At 47.3% G+C, this 18,452-nt stretch overlaps 1 protein-coding gene across 5 annotated transcripts in view; it reads left to right on the forward strand.

Annotated features, from left to right (window-relative positions):
• The window catches only part of PALS1 (protein associated with LIN7 1, MAGUK p55 family member), a 908,688-nt gene that overhangs the window by 594,905 nt on the left and 295,331 nt on the right, over positions 1-18,452 (forward strand). For all 5 annotated transcript variants that reach the window (XM_069638717.1, XM_069638715.1, XM_069638719.1 and 2 more), the window contains one exon: positions 5,597-5,674. In XM_069638717.1, the coding sequence (XP_069494818.1) occupies positions 5,597-5,674 (78 nt within the window). The remainder of the gene's footprint in view (positions 1-5,596; positions 5,675-18,452) is intronic.

Raw genomic sequence — 18,452 nt, forward strand, 5'->3', positions numbered from 1 at the left:
GTGTTGTGTGTTCCTATTTCTGCCTTTTCCCTCTCTTTTTAAATAATTATTGGAGTGCCATCTTGGTTAAGCGCTCACCCCTGTGTTGATAATAAGTGGTGTTCTTTTCCTAAGACTTGTCGAATAATTAGCAGGGAGGTGTATATATTTCTAGTGACTGTGTTTGAATTTGCTTGACATATTAGTGCCAGCGTATTTTTACAAGTGTGTTTTTAAATACATAATTGTATACGTTATACCAAAGCTCTGGTCAGTGTTTGCTTGTGCTACTGTATTTTTTTACCTAATGTGTATACTCTATATACTGCCTAACTCTTCTTGAGAGAAGTCTGACTGCTCAGCCACAGCTACCAGGTAAATCTGGTACAGACTGCTACCAATTGGGTTTACTGCTAACACCTGTAGTCTTAAACTTTTTGCAGTGGTCCCTAAGGGACTGCACAGGTTTCTGCCTAACAAATATAAACTGAGATGGGTAATCAGAGTTTTTTTATCGAGTTTTATATCCATTTTCTCGTAGCAACATTCCCTCCATATTCTATGGACCCCCAAACATTTTGCTTTTGTTTTTCACAATGACCCAACTTTTTACAGTAAAGTGAAGTCTTCAGCTTCACTCCACTGGGCTTTTGCTCACATGTTATGGGAAAACTAACTAGTCCTTTAGGCTTTCAGTACTGAGGAACTATGTTTCTCTTAGTCTTTTGACTTTGTTTCTTTTTTTTTGGTAACTTTTTATCATTGCACAATGCAGTGCAATGGGTTTCATCATCATCATGTTTATTTTGGATATGTATGAACAATCCATAAAAAAGTACACAATAAAAGAATATCTAAAGAATATCTAAAGATTAGTACACAATAAAACAAACATCCATTAAACACAGCGAATGATAACATCTAAAATGAGTTATAAATACTATTCAATGGATGATGTGTGTTAGCTCATTTCAGGGCACCATACTCATCAAACATTTCCTTTGATGCAATGCTTTTTTCAGAAATGAAAGTAGGTACCTACCCACACATGGAGAGTCCAACCACAACAAGTATATCAATAGAGGTCGATACTGTGCAAAACCCTGTTCCTGCAATAGGGGTCGTAAAAGCTACCTTCTAACCAGTGCATAAACTGAGCAAGGAAAGATCAAGCGAGTTAAATCCTCATATGGAGCATCGCATACCAGACAGCATCGGTCCACTCCTTCCCTGGACCAAGCTGCCACCATGGCCCTTAGGTGGATATAGTTGAACCTTGCCCTGAATATAAGCACACGATCTGCAGGGAATTTTGCCCAGAGCAAAGTGCGCTGAACGACCAGAGACACTATGGTCATCAGGCCATGAATCTTAGGTTTCGCAATTTCTGATCTTTCTGTGTCTAATCCCGCAGATTCAAATAGTCATACGGTCCAATGATGCATCTCTCTCTCTCGGAAGAGTGTACTGCTCGGTGGGTACAGGTGCATGGTATTGATCCTATCAACTTTGTCTTCATTTTGAGCAGCCATGGAATCTTATCTCCCAAATCCGTATCTAATATAAAAATGATCAGTTCATGCGTTAAAGTGGCTTTAACACTACCCCATAGCCTAAGCCAGTGTAATATCAGCTTCAGCAAGATCGTATCCACAATTGATGTGCAGCCCAGCTCCATGTATACTCCATAATTCGGAGCCGAGGTAGGCAACCCCAGCAGATGCTAAAAAAAATGGTTGTCCAGAGTCTAGACCGCACCCACATTCGAGTCACCCCAAAGGTCCATCCCAAATCTAGCCACTGATGCCGCTTTACCCTTCTATAACTGCAGCAACGGGGTGATAGGTTTGGCTTTGAACATAGACCTAGCTCTAGAGACCCCACCCAAAGCCTGCTTAAACTTCAATGCCAGTTTGGATACATAGGCCATGGCACCATCACTTGCAGAGAATCTGACCCCCAGGTAGTCAGAAAAGTACACCCTTGGGATGACGGTATTCCTGCCATGCATGGTCCTGAAATTAATCCTCCTTCTCCCCTTCCAGCAAGCCATCACCACTGAATTTTACTGCATTTACTACCAGGTCTAGCCCTTCCATGAAAGTGGCATACTTCTAAATGAGTGCCTGTAGAGCTCTTGGTGTCTGGGCCATCAGGGCAGAGTCGTCCGCATACACTAGAACTGGGAGTGGCCAACCTGCCATTTCTGGGCCAACAGGAGTAGCCTTTAGGAGATGGTTATGGAGCCCATTTATGTATAGACAAAAGAGCAGGGGTGCTAACACACATCCCTTGCGACCTCCCAGTACGACTGGAAAAGAGCCTGTGCATTGCCCATTAACACCACACCGGACACATGCTTGCGTAGAGCCATACAGCAAATGTACTAAAGTGCCTTGACAATTCATGGACCTGTGCCTATCCCACAACATGGTGCAATTAACTTTATCAAATGTTGTGCTCAGGTCCATGAATGCCTGGTAGATGGGCTCTTCCTTCAGGTAGAGAGAATGTGCCATTACCAAGTAAAGGTTGAGCGCCTGCTCCGCTGTACCCATCCCCGGCCTAAAACCTAGCTGGACCGGTGAAAAGATTCTATTACTCGTAACCCAATCCTCCAGTTGGGCGAAAATGGCACGACCTACATTTATAGCGTGCAAGAGAGATATTGGTCTGTGTGAAGCAGGAGAAACTCTGGGACCCTTTTTATAAATTGGTTGAATAACTGTCATATGCCACGATGGTGGAATGGGCCCACCCGCACAAATTGCATTAACCCCTTGGGTCAGTACTGGAGCCCACAAGTCTGGAGCCATGACAAATCAATCAGCCGGTATGTTGACCGGGCCTGGAGTGCGGTTACAGCGCTGTTGGCCAATTGCCTTCTTTATTTCATCCACTGAGAAAATAATAGTTGCCTCAGTGCCCATCCCCTCACTAAATCCCTTACTAACCATAGATAATGGGTTTCTTTTGTATGACCCTAGACTACACTCTAAACTACACTCAAAGGGATGTTTTGCTTACCTAAGGACAAACTGGTGACAGCAGTTACTTCTTTCCTACATTTTACTGTACTATTTGTTAGCTTTGCTGCATTTGGTTACTAACAGTGGCTAGTGTCCAAACATGGCTGTGCCACAACATTTTATGTTGGTTCCTTGGTGATTTTCTTCTTTAGCCTGCCCTGCCAAGTCAGGAAAATCATTTTTGGTCATGCACATGCCCCAGAAAGGCTTCCTTTTTGCTGGCTTGTGCATACCATGTGAGTGGGTTCCCAGGAAGTGGGCTGGGACTGTTTGGTCCAATCCACATACTGGGGCCTGAAAATCTGTTGTGCTTGCTTGCCTGAAACCCACAGTGGTCCCTGATTGGACCACTGCTGGTGTCCATGTCTGGGGCTGATCTTGCCTTTGGAGCCCTAAGTCTGAACGCTCACCTGACTTTGGGATAAGAAGACGTGTCCCGCAGCCATTCCAGCAAATCTGAAGAGGTGCCAAGTATCCTGTCATCGCTGTGAAGACCGTGGAAGATCTGTGGACAATCCCGGAAGAGGCCTGGCAACCGAATCGGTCTGGAGTTCCGGTGGAGCCCTGTCTGGATACTGATCGCTGCCTCATCGGTGCTTCAACCTTCTGGACTGGTAGGAACAACTACTCCCAGCATCTTCTAGTAACCAAGTCAGGTGGAGCCCTTGGAAGTGTCCCTGGACCACCCATTGGACTGACCAGCTCCAGATTGGGCTGGTGCGACGGAAGCGCCGTCATTCCAAGTTTCAGCCCGGAACTCCAGGGGTCTCTGTATTGTGCGACAAGAAGTCTTCCTGCAACATTTCAGCTCCCTGCCGTCGGCAGGTACTGAGATAGGAGGCTTTCTTCAACCGTGATAATCGTGACGCCTGGTTTCGCCCTGCAACAGTGGCCATCCCTGTAACATAATTTCCTGCGCATGATTGAGTGCCCTGAGGAGTGCTGTAGTGGTGGATCTTGCCTTGTTCGTTGAGAAGAGGTTGCACTGAGCTTCCATCCACGACCAGAACTCTTCTTGCACCTGCAGCTCCTGGGCATCAGCGACGAGAACCAAAGGCAGGAAAACTTACCTCAGAGGACCCTCTGATGACCCACCAAGTCTGAAAAGAAATCGCAGTTCGGGTGGTAAGTTGTAGCTATACTTACCATGCCCCCCCCATCTCCACCCTTGAAAGGTTTGCCTAACGTTTGATACTTTTATACTTGTTTGGTTTTGGCACAACTTATTGCTTAAAGCCCTCTGAAAGCTGGGAACTGTTTAATTTCCTAGAATACTACCTCGCCTGACTTTTGGACACATCTTCCCTACTGGAAACTTTGAACTTTTGGGCACAAGGCCCCATGCAAGTTGGGTTGGACTTCTAATGTTAGGATTGTAAATCCTGTGGGGACAGTTGCTGCTAACCTTATCACTTACCTTCCTTGACAGGTATTGGTGCGTGGGATTGTTTTTAATTGCACCAACTATAGTTACTGTATACGTGTTTTTTGTACCTAGTATTGTGCAATATTACTTGCCAATAGTCCTTATTCATGTGTTTTCTGGGCCTATAATGTTTATTTGTATAACTGTCTAAATGTAGTCCTTGGTGTTTCTCTGTGTGGACTCATTGTGGACTCCTGGCCCCACTCAACTCCTGAGATTTAGCCTTGGCTTCTCTCCATGCTACCTTGATTGGTTTGGCTAAACTCCCAGAAGTTGCTCCCTGCTCACAATAATGAGGGTGGCCTCCTAAATATCTGTCCACCAGGCCAGAGTTTAGAAATCCATTCTAACATTTTACCAGAATGAAGTGTAGGTTCAGTTCAAAGAATTTAATGTGACTATTAGTAAACCGTTTGAAAGAATGGTCTGGGAAATGGATGCTTTCACCTGTCCATCTACACCTACCTGCCTTTCCCTTTTCAGCCCAACGTCAGTCATGATAGAGCCAAGGTGTGCAGGGCAGATTTCGCCTTCAACTTTAAAGATGAATCACTCCCTGGGAACTCAATAAATAGAAGGTAAATTGTACCAGGGTGGTTCTGCAATATGTATGAGGGCAAGAAGAAATTAGGGAGGAGGCATAGGGTTACATGTTCACAATCCCCTCCCCACCCGTTTTAACCCCTTACCCCACCCCATATACATTTGAAACAAAAATTTGATATTTTTAAGTTGTAACATTTTTGTTATTGGAGCATTCTCTGTAATTTAATTCATTAAAATCTCTGCATATCGAGGCATATTAGCACCACAGCGAATTCTGGTGTATAAATACAGTAAAAGAGATGAGGATATTCCAGCCAGTGTGTACTTCTAGAACAAGAAGTCGTGAGATGCCAGATGACGGGGTCATCAGATTTGGAAGTTGTTCTTAAGAATGGTGGTAAATGCAGGGAACTACTTTCCAGGATGAGTGGAAGAAGTGGGCCAATAGAATTAAAGAAGATATTAGGCAGATGTGAAAATCCATATTGCAAGAGCAAATATGTAAATGAAGACAAACTGTTATTGCAACAAATTGGGTAAAGTCAATATCTGTTCGGTTCTATGCAAGCATGCCTAATGCACTCATTCCATGAGCACAATCTGCTTTCTACCACAGGCTGAAATGCACGGCACCTTGACATTTGTCCTGATACCCTGTCCGCAGACCAAGCCGCCTCCAACCAAAGAGACTGTGGTAAGTCCATGCACAACAAGCACTTGTTTGATTTGTGATTTCCCTTGATTTGTGGAATATCTACGAAGATTGAACTGGAGAGAAGCTCTCTTTTTTAAAATATATTTTTATTGTTTTCTAATACATGAAATCAAACATTAACTCAACCCCAACTTCCATCCCACCGGAAGATCTCTTTCCTCTGTTCCTGTTCGGATCTCTCATTCCGTGAAGATGTCCAAATTATGTGGGTACCATTGTTCCTTATAGTCTAATTGGAGGTATTACAACACTGCCCCCCACTCCTTCGTGAAGGACCCACTTGTACTCTGTAGATTATGGGTTAGTCTTTCCATTGTCACTAATGTCCACACCTTCTGAAGCCAGCCAAACACAAATGTTGGGTCCCGTTGTTTCCAATTCTGGGCAATAGCTGACCCTGCCGCTATCACTAAGCCCATAAAGCTCCTCCAATGTGGTTTAGTGAATTTCTTTGCGATCATGTCCTTTATCCCACATAACCATACCCTCTCTCCCAGTTGGCCAGTGTTTGGAAACATCCCCTGCATCTGTGTCTTCACTTTGGCCCAGAATCCCTGAATCCCTTGGCAGTCCCACCATTTATGCCGCCAGTTGCCCTCCCACGAGCAGCCTCTCCAGCAAAGTTTGGATGCGTGCGGGTACGTTGTGTTTAGCCTCCCCAGGGTATAGTGCAATTGGGTCATGACCTTTACCCACATTTCCCTCATTTGGATCGAACAAGTCAGTTTAGGGATGTTTTTCCAGAGTTCCTCCCACTGTGGTTTACTGATGGCTTCCCCCAGGGTATTTTCACATTTCAGCATATAACTCCACCTGATGTCCTCTTTCTGCACATTGATAAACTTGTACAGTGACGACACAGGTTTCTTGGGCCCTGAGTTAGTCAGTGTGAATTTTTCGGATGGTGAGAGATCCCTTGTGTCCACCTGTTTGGTGGTCGGTGTCGCTAGCCAGTGTCTAAGTTGTTCATATTTGTATCTGTCTGCCTCCTTGAGGTTCAGGTGTATTTTACAGGCCTCGAACAATCTAATGTCCTGGTCTTATAATTTCCCCTATTTTCGTGCACCTTACTATCTCCTATTTGTTGAACGCCCCTTCTCCATTCCTGGTGGAAATTCTGGGTTCCCGAACATTGGTGTGAACGGGGCATGCACTTCTGTTAAGATGCCCTTCCGCGTTTGCTCGTCTCAGGCTTCCAGTGGGGCCCTCAGGACTTTGCTAATACGAAGATTAGGGTGCCTGAATTGTTCCCTTTCCACAACGTCTCTGCCAGTGAGGATCTCACCACCGCCCTGTCCTGCACTGCCCAGATTATTTGCTGGTCCTCCACCATCCATTCCTTTAAAACCCACAGTTGCGCCGCTTGATAGTACTTGAAGTTTGGGAGAGACATTCCCCCTCCTGAATTGGAGCTGTTAGAACTACTCTAGCTACCCTTGGGGGTTTCTTTTTCCAAATGAATAAAGACATTACTTTTGTGAGTGCCCTGAAAAAGGACTTGGGGACCCTTATCAGGATAGCCTGAAAATAGTAAACCAACTTTGGTAGAATGGTCGTCTTTACCAATGTAATGCATCCCCACCAGGAAATCGCTAGGGGGTTCCACCGCTCCATGTCCCTTTTAATTTTCGCCAGCAGTCCCGGATAGTTTTCCCCATATACGAGGTCCACCCTGCCCGTAAGGGTTATGCCTAAGTATTTTATCCCCTTGTCTGCTATCTTTAAGTTTAGGGAGGTCGCTTTATGTTTTATTTGCCCTCTATCCCCTGCCAAAATTAGTATTTCCGATTTATTTCTGTTCATTTTTAGCCCGGAAATTGCCCGAATGTGTATAATTCTTGTATTGCTTCGGGGAGGGTGCGTGCGTGCTGCTGCGTCCGTAAGGGCGACCAGCATATCATCCACGTACGCAACTATCTAATGCTGCCTGCCTGCCATTTCTATCCCTGTGAGGAAGGATGACTCTCTGATTCTGATGAAGAGTGGTTCTAAGAAGATAGCATATAAAAGGGGGGGCAGCAGGCATCCTTGTTTTGTGCCCCTTGTTATCTCCACTGTGCCCGTGACTTCCCTGTTTATGGCTATTCTAATGGAAGCAGTATTGTTGTTAGCCCTGATCATTTTCACATATTGTTCCCCAAACCCTATATATTTTTTAGCGTTCGGAACAGCAGTGACCATTCCACTCGGTCAAATGCCTTTTCAGCGTCTAATGATCCTAATGGTGCCGGGGTTTGCTTGATGCCGATCTTCTCTAACAGATGTATTATTCGTCTCATGTTATCGTGGGTTTGTCGGCCGGGGATAAAACCTGATTGATCAGTATTTATCAATTTGGGGAGGAGCAGTGAGAGTCTAGCTGCTAGGATTTTTTTATATAGCTTTGAATCGAGGTTGATTAGGGCAATTGGGCGGTAGGACCCTGGCTGAGACTGATCTTTTCCTGCTTTATGAAAGACTAATATCTTGGCTTCGTTCATAGATGGTGTCACGTTCCCCACTTCCTTGAATGAGTTGAATAGCTTTGTTAAGAATGGGGTTAAAATGTCCGCATATTTCTTGTAAAACGCGGCCGTAAACCCATCTGAAACCAATGCTTTGTTTATTGGGAGTCCTGCTATTGCTTTCTTCACTTCCTCGTCCCTAATTTCCCCGTCCAAGAACGCTCCATCTTACTCTGTTATTTGTGGTATGGTTAGGGCTTTTAAGTAGATTTCTTAGTCTAAGCTGTCTGGCCTGCCGTTAGCATTCAGCGATTGGTAGTAGTCTCTGCAGACCTCCACTATGTCACTTGTGCGTGTTAGTGTCTCTCCCTGTGCCTTTCGTATATTCTTAAGCGCTTGTTGTTTGGCCCGTAATTGTCTGGCTAGGCATTTATCGGCCTTGTTGGCCTTCGTATAGTACCAATGTCTGAGATGAAGGAGGCTCTTCTCTGTTTTTGTTGTACAGAGCACATCTAATTGTCCCTGCACATGTCTTAATGCCTTCTTCAGGCAAGAAGTGGGGTTCCGCGTGAGTTCCCCTTGTATGTCTGTTATCTTCTTCTCCAGCTCTTTTTCCCATAGATACCTCTGTTTATCTTTAGATGCCTTCAGGGCTATCATATGGCCCCGCATGACCGCTTTGAAGGCCTCCCAAACTATTTCCAGCGTGACGTCCCCTGTGTCATTGTGGGCAAAGTATTCTTCCATCTTTTCCCTGATAGTATCTCCTAGGATGGGATCTTGAAGTATTTCTTGTGGGAGCCTCCATCTCCACAGCCCTCTATTTCTCCCAGGTTTTGTGATTCCCATCCATAGGGGGTGCATGATCTGATAGCGAGATTGGGCCTATTTCCATCCCTTGAACTTTTCCCCATTAGCCCCACTGAGACCCAGAAATAGTCAATCCTAGACATTGTGCTATAAGCGTGGGAGAAGTGAGTAAATCCTCTTTGCTGCCCTTTGAGTTCCCGCCACACATCACAAAGCGCCAGATGGCCCATCTTTTGGTGGAGATTTCTTGTAGGTGACCCTTGCCCCTGGTGTCCTCCAGTACTCCTATCTGTTATTGGGTGCCATGCCAGACTCGGGTCCCCTCCCTGTATTCTCTCCCCATTTGCAAATTTCTCCAATTTCCCAAATGTCTCCCGTAAAAAGCTGTCCTGCCCCGTATTAGGTGCATATATAGAGACTAATGTTAGTTGAAACCCATCTATTGAAGCGTTGGAAAATACGTAGCGCCCCACCTTGTCGACCAGTGTGTTTTGTAGCTGTGTGTCCCGGCCATCTTGAAACGTTATCAATACTCCTACTTTTTTGTCTGGTGCGTTAGATTGCACTACAAGTTTGTAGTCTCTGAGATGCAGTTTTGTTTTGTCCTGGGATCTGATGTGTGTTTCTTGCAACAGTATAATGTCCACTCTTTACCTTCTTAGCAGGTTCTCGACTTTTTACCGGGGCATTTAGGCCCCTTACATTAACCGTGAGAATTTTCAGCTTCCCCATGTCCTCTTAGCCCACAATGGTTGTTGTATCTCCCCTATATCCTACTTCCGTTCTTATTTCCGGTCCCCCCTCCCCTCCCCTTTCCTTTCCCCCTGACCACTTCCTCCCTCCCTGAACATTTAACTCCCCCAACGATCTGACAGCTGTCCTGAGGAGGGCCCAGGGACCTAAGGTTGCTAGGGCGCTTAGCCAGTCGATCCAGACCCTGTGCTTACTTGGGAATAACCTCACGGGGAGTCCTAAAACCCTGCATTTACTTCTGTCTTCAGGAGAGAACTGAGCAGAGAAAACAACAGAAGATAAAGAAGCAAGTAAAAGGGAATGTTTGTCAGTATCAAAAGCAGCAGAAAGATAAAGCAGAATAAGGAAGGAAGAGTGTTTGGATTACCGAGCAGAAGAGAATCAAGAACAGAGAGAACAGCCGTCTCAGTAGAATGAAAATGGAGAAATACAGATTGAAAGCGTGGAAGAATAGCATTATCAGAAACAAAAGTAGAGACTTGAGTAAACAGTGCGCTCAAGTACTTTAGAGAGATGGGGGAAGTAGAGAAATAGGGTAGAAATTGGAAGCTAGTGACGGATCAGCAGAATCTTTTTAAAATTTATTTTAGAATAGGAATAACAAGCATGTTGAAATAGAGAGGGAGAAGTAGAGGTAGAAAGGCAAATACTGAAGAAAGAAGTAAGATGGGAAATGAGAGAAGGATGGATTTTAGGGATAAGTGTTGATTGTATATGGTCCGTAGGGGAAGCAGTAGGAGGTGCCAGGCAAGAGGTCACTTCATTAGTGATGGGAGTGAAAGAGGAAATCATTCCCGTAGAAATGCAAGAAAAGGAAGAGAGGCATGAGCAGAATAAAAATGGAGATTGAAGTCTCTCAAAAGTATGAGGAGTAACAGAGGGGAGGATGAAGGAAATAAGAATATCAATATCTTTGCAGAATGAGCCAATAGAGCCCAGGGAAAGATAGATTATCAGAAACTAAATCTGGAAATGCGTCAAGAAAACTGTGTATGAAAATTTAAAGGACGAAAAAGAATGAAGACCTGCAATAGAAGGAGAGGGCACTGAAGTTGAACAATAGAGAATGCCAACACCACCGCCACGGGTAGAAAGGCAGGGAGTATGGCTAAAAGAGGTAAAATGTTTCTTCTTTAATCACAAGTTCTCACAGGCTTTTCTCAGTCGGGCCCAAGCCTGCCAAATCACCTAGGCTTCCCTCAGTCGAGCTCAAGCCTGAAACAGTTCACATAAGCTCCCCTCAGTCTGGCTCAAGCCTTTCAATCACACTTTGTGGGGTTCCCTTCCCCAAGCTTCAATCACACCTTCATAGGCTTCCCTCTTCCGCTGTCGAAGACTTACAAAACTGCAAGGTTTTTACTCTTACCTCAGCATGACCACTTCGACCTTCTTTCTTATAACGTCACTTTTGAGGGGATTGTGTCCTCGGACATATTCCAAATCTATGACAGGCAATGTCCACAGCTGTGCTGCTTCTGAACATTTTCGGCAGAGGGCGTCCTGCGTCGATCCAATGTCCCTCGCGTGTCCCCGTCGAGGGTCGACGTCACCGGATGTTATATATAGGACGCACAACGCCCGTAGCCTCAGTTCTGTTTTTTCCGCAAACGTGTTAGCTTCGTAATCTGGGCACGCTCGATTCTTCTCTTCGAACAATGTCTTCATCTTCCTCTACTACCCCGAGGCCGGGCTTTAAGATGTGTCGGGACTGCTGGTCGAAAATGTCCATCACAGACCCGCACGACATCTGCCTCTCGTTCCTCGGCGAAAGCCACGACACTGACGATTGCGAGGACTGCCAGTTCCTGACGTCTAAGGCCTTGCGGCAGCATAAAGGGAAATTAAAGGTAGGTAGGGGGGTCCAAGCCCCGTAAATCGAAGTCTGCTGGGCTTTTGACCGATAACTGGAGGGGCGACTCTCCGCATCAGCAAAAATCCAGGGGGGTCTCGGTCTAGGAGTGGTTCCCGCCATTCCTTGGCCTCGAGGCATTCTAGGAAGCGCTGTCACCGGTCGCCTTCCCCGTCCTCGTCAGAGGACGACTCCGCCAGACAGTTGACTTGTCCCACCAAGTCTTCGTCGCCGGCCGAATGGGATCCATTCCGCCAGCAGATGTTAGCGATTTTTCAGTCGCAAGGCACTGTTCCGTCCATGCCTTTGAAAGAAAGGGAACGGGCTCGGTCCACCACTCGTACGCCTTTTGGGCTCGGAAGGTCGGCGTGATCATCTGGAGCTGTCGAGGTCCCGATCGGACAAGGGAGATCTCCGTAGCCGTGCCAGGTCCAGGTCCCGGTCCTTGACGCCATTGAGACCGCCAAAACCTGTGAAGCCTTCGAAGAAGGCGTCGATGCCATCGGCGCTGTGTCAGTCGATGGACGATCTCGAGGTTCCGCCCTCGAAGAAGTTGTTGACGCTGTCGGCGCCGTGTCCGTCGAAGGACTCTCTCTGGGCTCCGCCCTCGAAGAAGTCATTGACACCGATTCCCTTGGCGCCCTCAACGCCGTTTGTGGAGGATTCGCCGGAGGTGCCCTTGAGGGCTGTGGAACCTCCGAGGAAGGCTCGCAGTAAGTCTGTGAGGCCTGTTTTTGAGCCCAGGTCTGTTCCTCCTCCTGGATTGGATTTTTCCAACCTTTGCAAGAAATTTCGGAGGTTGATGAACTGTCTGATCAGGAGATGGGCTTGCCTGTGCATTCTGAAGTCCCTGATGACCTTTGTCTGGGCATAGTCAGATGGAGGAACTCCGTCAGTCGTTGCATGACGCCAGAGGCCTCGACACCTCTCTGGAGGTGGAATTTGGCCAGCCGGAGCCTGGGGCGCATGCTGAATCTTCTTATCAGTGTCTGATGTCGAGGGTGACAGAGTACTTGGCGTGGTCTGCCCCCCCCCCCTCCGCTCGGGCAGTTGCCTCTTTGCCTTCAGGCACTGCCGCAGCCGCTACATCTCAGTCATGAGGCCATGTCCCATGGTTTGCCGATTGTGGGCAGGCTAACACAGCATCTCGGAGAATGGCGTGCCATTATTTCAGATGCGCTGGTTCTGGATACTATAGCCCACGGCTACTGCCTTCCCTTCCTTCAGCGGCCTCACGATAATTCACCGGGGAAGCTCTCTTTGAAGCGTCCGGATTCGCTCCTTGCAGAAAATCCTATCCCTGCGGGAGAAAGGCACCATAGAACTGGTGCCTGTAGCAGAGAGGAGCAAGGGATGGTATTCCCCATATATTTTGATTGCCAAGAAAGACGGAGGGTTGAGACCCATCATGGACTTGCGTTGGTTGAACAAACTTCTCAGGAAGGACAAGTTCAAGATGGTAACTCTTTCTCGGGTCCTCCAGGCCCTTCAGCTTCAGGATTGGTTGGTATTTCTCGATCTCAAGGACGCGTTTTTTCATGTGCCGATTCATCTCAAGCACAGGAAGTACGGCTTATCATATCAACCGGGGAAGGCTATCAACCTGTTAGAGCGGAAAGCCATCAAGCTTGCCCTGAAGGCTTTTCTGCCGACTGTACGGGGGGAAAGTGTTCTGATCATGACGGACAACACAGTGGCCTTGCATTACCTCAACAAAAAAGGGGGCAGGGTCACTCCCGTTGTGCAGAGAGGCGATGCAGCTCTGGTTCTCGGCCATCGAACAAAGTCTTTCGATCTCGGTAGTTCATCTGGCCGGAGATGAAAACGCGGCGGCGGACGCTCTGAGCAGGCAGAGCGCAGTCTCTCACGAGTGGGAGTTGGCTTAGGAAGTCCTTCTGGAGATCTTCGCCCTTTGGGGAACGCCGCAAGTGGATGTCTTCGCCACCAGTGTCAACCGGAAGTGCGAGAGATTCTGCTCAAGGGGATTTCCTCCGAGAGGAGCCTTAGGAGACGCGTTTGTGGTGGATTGGTCATTTCAGCTGCTGCACACGTTTCCTCCAGTCCCCGTCATTCCTCAAGTGTTGCGGAGGTTCGGGACCCACATGATCCTTGTGGCTCCGGATTGGGCCAGGAGAGCATGGTACCCGGACCTTCTAGAAATGTTCATCTGCCTTCCACGACGTCTTCCTTACCGAGAGGATCTGCTTTCGAGGGAGGGTGGTCAGGTTCTCCATCCAGAGGTCAGGGCTCTCAACCTTCACGCTTGGTATCTGAAAGGTTGCGATACAAGGATTGGGACCTCCCGAATGATGTGCTGGAGGTGTTGCTTTCGGCCAGGCGGCCAGCAACAAAGTCCCTGTACCGTTGCCATTGGCGTAAGTTCTGCGACTGGTGCAGGAGACAGAAGATTGATCCTTTCCAATGTTCCATTCCTATGGTTTTGTCTTTGCTGCTTTATTTAGCCCACAAGGGCCTTCAAGTGGGTACCATTAAGGGTTATCTGGCGGCGCTGTCCATATTTAAGCGCTCTTCTGAATCCCTTTGATTTTGCAGTTTCTAAAAGGGCTGACTAATGTGTTTCCGCTGTCCCCTTTCCAGGTGCCGGTTTGGGATTTGAATTTGGTTTTGAAGTTTCTGATGGGTGCTCCGTTTGAGCCCTTGCACTCTTGTCCTTTGAGACGGTTGTCTTTGAAGACAGTGTTTTTAGTTTCGGTTACGTCTGCTCGCAGAGTGAGTGAGTTGCAGGCACTTTCAGCCAAGCCACCCTTTACTGTTTTCCATAAGGACAGGGTTGTCCTTTGGGTGCGGTCTTCTTTTCTGCAGAAAGTCGTGTCTGAATTTAATTTAAGCCAGAAAGTAGTTCTTAGTGTTTTATCCTCCTCCGCATCCTGGCAAGGAAGAGGAGAGGCTCCATAGGTTGGATCCTAGCAGAGCTCTGAGTTTTTATATTTCACAGATGTCCCGGGTCAGAGTGGACGATAAATTATTTATCGGTTATGCTGGACACCGTTTGGGCCAGGCTGTTAACAAACCGACCTTGTCAAGGTGGATTATCCTCGCTATTACTGAGTGTTACCGTCTGGTGGGTAAGGACCCTCCGGTAGGATTACGTGCTCACTCTACTAGGGGAGTGGCTACCTCCACTGCCCTTCAGCGGGGTGTTCCTATTCAGAATATTTGTGAAGCAGCCACATGGGCTTCTCTACATACTTTTGTCAAACATTGCGCCCTGGATTCAGTCCACGGGTGGGATTTGGCCTTTGGTAAGGCGGTTCTTTATTCCGCCATTTCATTGGGTATTCTAAATTCTTTTCCCACCTCCATTGTCTGGTACTGCTTTGGGAGTCTGTCATAGATTTGGAATACATCTGAGGACACAATCCCCTCGAAGAACAAGTTACTTACCAAATCTGGTAACTTTCTTTCGATGGGATGTTCCTCTGATGTATTCCACATCGCCCTCCCAACCAGCCCCTCTGGAGAATTTCCTATGCGATTGCAGCTTACGTTTCCGCAAGGCTATCTGCAGTCAGACTGGCAGGAGATTGGTGCCACACGTTCTGGGAAAAAACTACAACTGAGGCTACGGGCGTGGTGCGTCCTACATATAACATCTGGTGACGTCGAACCTCGACGGGGTCCCCCGAGGGACATTGGATCTATGCCATCGACGCAGGACGCCCTCTGCCGAAAAATTTTCCGAAGCAGCACAGCTGTGGACATTACCTGTCATAGATTTGGAATATGTCGGAGGGACATCCCATCGAAAGAACGTTACCAGATTTGGTGAGTAACTTGTTCTTTTCTCTCCTACATCAAGGCCTCTTAGTAAATGTAGTTTCGAGCACAGTAATTTCAAAGTTCAAGGACATCTCTCACACCCAGGTTTCCCTCTGCCAGGATCAAACCTACAGGTTTCCCTCTGCCGGGATCAAACCTAACCGTTCAAATCTTGCATCTCAATTTCTTTCTCCTCCTGCCACTTCTACGGCATCAACCATTTCACAGAGACTTTCGATTGGGTAATCTTCTTTCGCCAGTCCACTCTGATACTTTGTAGCTTTAATTTACAGTTCTTTACAATGCTTTGCTTTCTCTTGCGTCTTATCGGCACACGCGCAACCTTCATTCGTCCGATACTGCTGCCATCAAGTTTCATTTAACACAGACCAGACTTTCATTGCTTTCCTCAACTCACAATTCTTTTTTGTCTTTTGCGGCTTTGATCCTGAAGTCAAGGCTGATACCACAAATGCCGCTGCTCCTCCCCAACTCTGCCGTTCACCCAGGAGGGTGGCTTGTATCCTTGAAACACAAAAGAGGTTTGTAGCATCTCTCTGGCTGGGCTTCCTTGCGCAACCTTCAAGGCCCTTCGGAGGTAGCGATCGCTCGCTGGGTGTCCAAGGTTTCTCCATACCTCGCTTCCGTCCCTCGGCCTGTCTCTCTGCTCAGTCTGGTTCGCTGTTGCCCTAGGAGAACTACTCCTTCTCGTGCATCACCTTGCTCAGAGTGTGTCTCAGTTTACCTATTATCTCTAACCTTGTGGGGAGAGATAATAGGTACCATGTTTATGTAATGAAGATCAAGTGCCTGACCATGCCTGATCTTATTAGTTTTTTATTTGAATTTATAGAGTGCACTAGCAGCCCAAAGGCATCGAGGCGCTGGTCCAGCAAGAAAGTTATAGTTAAACGGTACAGCTATTGGTTACATGAAGACGTAGCGTAGGGGGTGAGGTCATCAGCAATAACAGTGATAACATTATTTAGTAGGTAGGCAGTGTGTGTTCTAGGTGGAGTGAGGTATCAGGTTCATGTGAAGAACAAGGTCTTGATTGCTTTGCAGGAATGCTAGGTGTGAAGTTATCCCTCTAATGTGTGGTGTTAGTGCATTCCACTGTGCAGCCTCAATGAATGGAAAGCGAGCACCTCCAGCACGTGCCCAAGGCACCTTGGGTGATGGTGAGGGTTTTGAAGATTACCCTTTCTTTACTGGATAGCCAATGGGCTAGTTGTCTGGCAGACATTATGTGGTCTTGTTTGGGAATGCCAATAGCCACTGTGAGTGCGTTGTTTTGAACAACCTGGAGTTTGTCAATGTTTTTAGTAGAGGGCGTTGCAGTAATCCAAGCGGGATCCAATTATGGCTCTGGCTATGGTAAGGTTGTTTTCTTTGGAAATGAAAGGTCTGGCAGCAGTGAGTAATTTGGCGTGGTAGGCTGCTACAGAGGTTAACAACATGATGATGTTGGAGTCGAGGTACACCCCCAGTGTTTTGACAGCTTGGGAAACATAGATTTGAATGCTGTCAAGAGTGAATGAGCTGTATTTGTCGTAAAGTGTATTTATGATTTCTCTGGATCCAATTATGAGGAGTTCAGTTTTGTCCCCATTTAGGCAAAGCCTTTCCGCCATCCATGTTTGGATGGTGGCGTAGATTTGATTTGATGGTTTTGGTGTCGGCTTCATAGTCGCCTGAGAGTGGGATGAGAACCTGCGTATCATCCGCTTAGTTCGTGTAGATGATGCCTAGGGCGTTGAGGATGAGAAAAAGGGGGACATGTCCCATGTATTGGATGGGTGGTATTCCTTTTAGCCTCAGACCTCCTCTTCCTCGGCTCCGTGTTTGTTTAGGAAAGGGGGGGGTGGTAAGTTGTAATATCCTATACAATAGGATGGGACAGGGGTATTTGGAAAGGGGGGATACCATGTCTCGCCATTGAGTATTCCTCTCCCACTCCCTGAGGACCCCTCACCCAGGTGATCCTCCCGCACTTGTCCCCCTCCAGGATCTGGATTCAAAGGTGATGGCCGTGCCTTGGCCACCTGAGTAAGGGATCATATATATATATATTTCTGATGTTTGTTAATCTGCTAAGAATCACATGCTGTGCATAGTCCGACATCCAGTGGTCACTGCAGAGTATTGCATTTTGTTTTTCGTAGTCGAAAAGGGCACGTCGACAAAGCGTGTCTGTAACACTATCCCTACAGTGACGTGCGGTTTACCCACAATCCCTCACGCGTCGAGCTCCCTCAGATTGTTTTTTTCCACCCAGATACTGGTCGCCTTTACGCGGAGCTCCTCGAGAGACATTGCAAATTCATTACTCGACCTTTGGTCATTATTTATTAATATATATTTACATAAGATCCCTCCCTCGACGTAGCTGCAAAGAACTTCGACGGCGGGGACGAGACAGAGGAGATCCTTCGGCACTGCCGAACACGTGGCCTGGCCTCGCCGGCCATAAAACAGTAGGGAGAGTGGGGTCGTGGGACATTTCTTGTTTCTCTCTGAGAATGCCTTTCCTTTTCACCTCCCTTTCCCTCGGGGTTGTTATCACAGTGAAAGATTTCCTCAGCTATGGAGAGGACACCCTTTAGGTTTTGCCCGCGTTGCAAGGGCAAGTTTACCTGGAAAGACAAGCATAAACGGTGTAACCGTTGCTTGCCCCTCGACCACAAGGAAGATGGCTGCGCAGCTTGTCAGCTTCTTAAGCCTAAGACTTTAAAGGACCGCAAGGTCAAAAGGTGGGCAGCCTATGCCATGTCGAGGTCCGATTCCTCACCCGCCGCAGAAAGTGACGAAGAATGTGATGACCCGACATCCGTTACGGAAGTCGTAGACCTCTCTAAGGAGCGCTCGCGCTCTTCGTCGTCTGTCCCCAGCCCGACAAGTTTGGCTCACGCCCTGCTTATGGGGATGAACATCCCGGCGACACTGACACACACAAAAAAGAGTCCCATAAACACATAACCCACGGCTCTTCTTCGTCGAAGACGAAGAAACCATCAGCGCCAACGTAGACGCAGGTTCCACCGGCGTCCTCCTCAGACCGTAAGAGTCTTAAGCCCCCCTCGCAACCGCAGACGCGAACAGCGACTGGGCTTCCCCCAGA

The sequence above is a fragment of the Ambystoma mexicanum genome, chromosome 14 (assembly GCF_040938575.1).
Source record: "Ambystoma mexicanum isolate Mex_15411 chromosome 14, UKY_AmexF1_1, whole genome shotgun sequence".
Classification (NCBI taxonomy): domain Eukaryota; kingdom Metazoa; phylum Chordata; class Amphibia; order Caudata; family Ambystomatidae; genus Ambystoma; species Ambystoma mexicanum.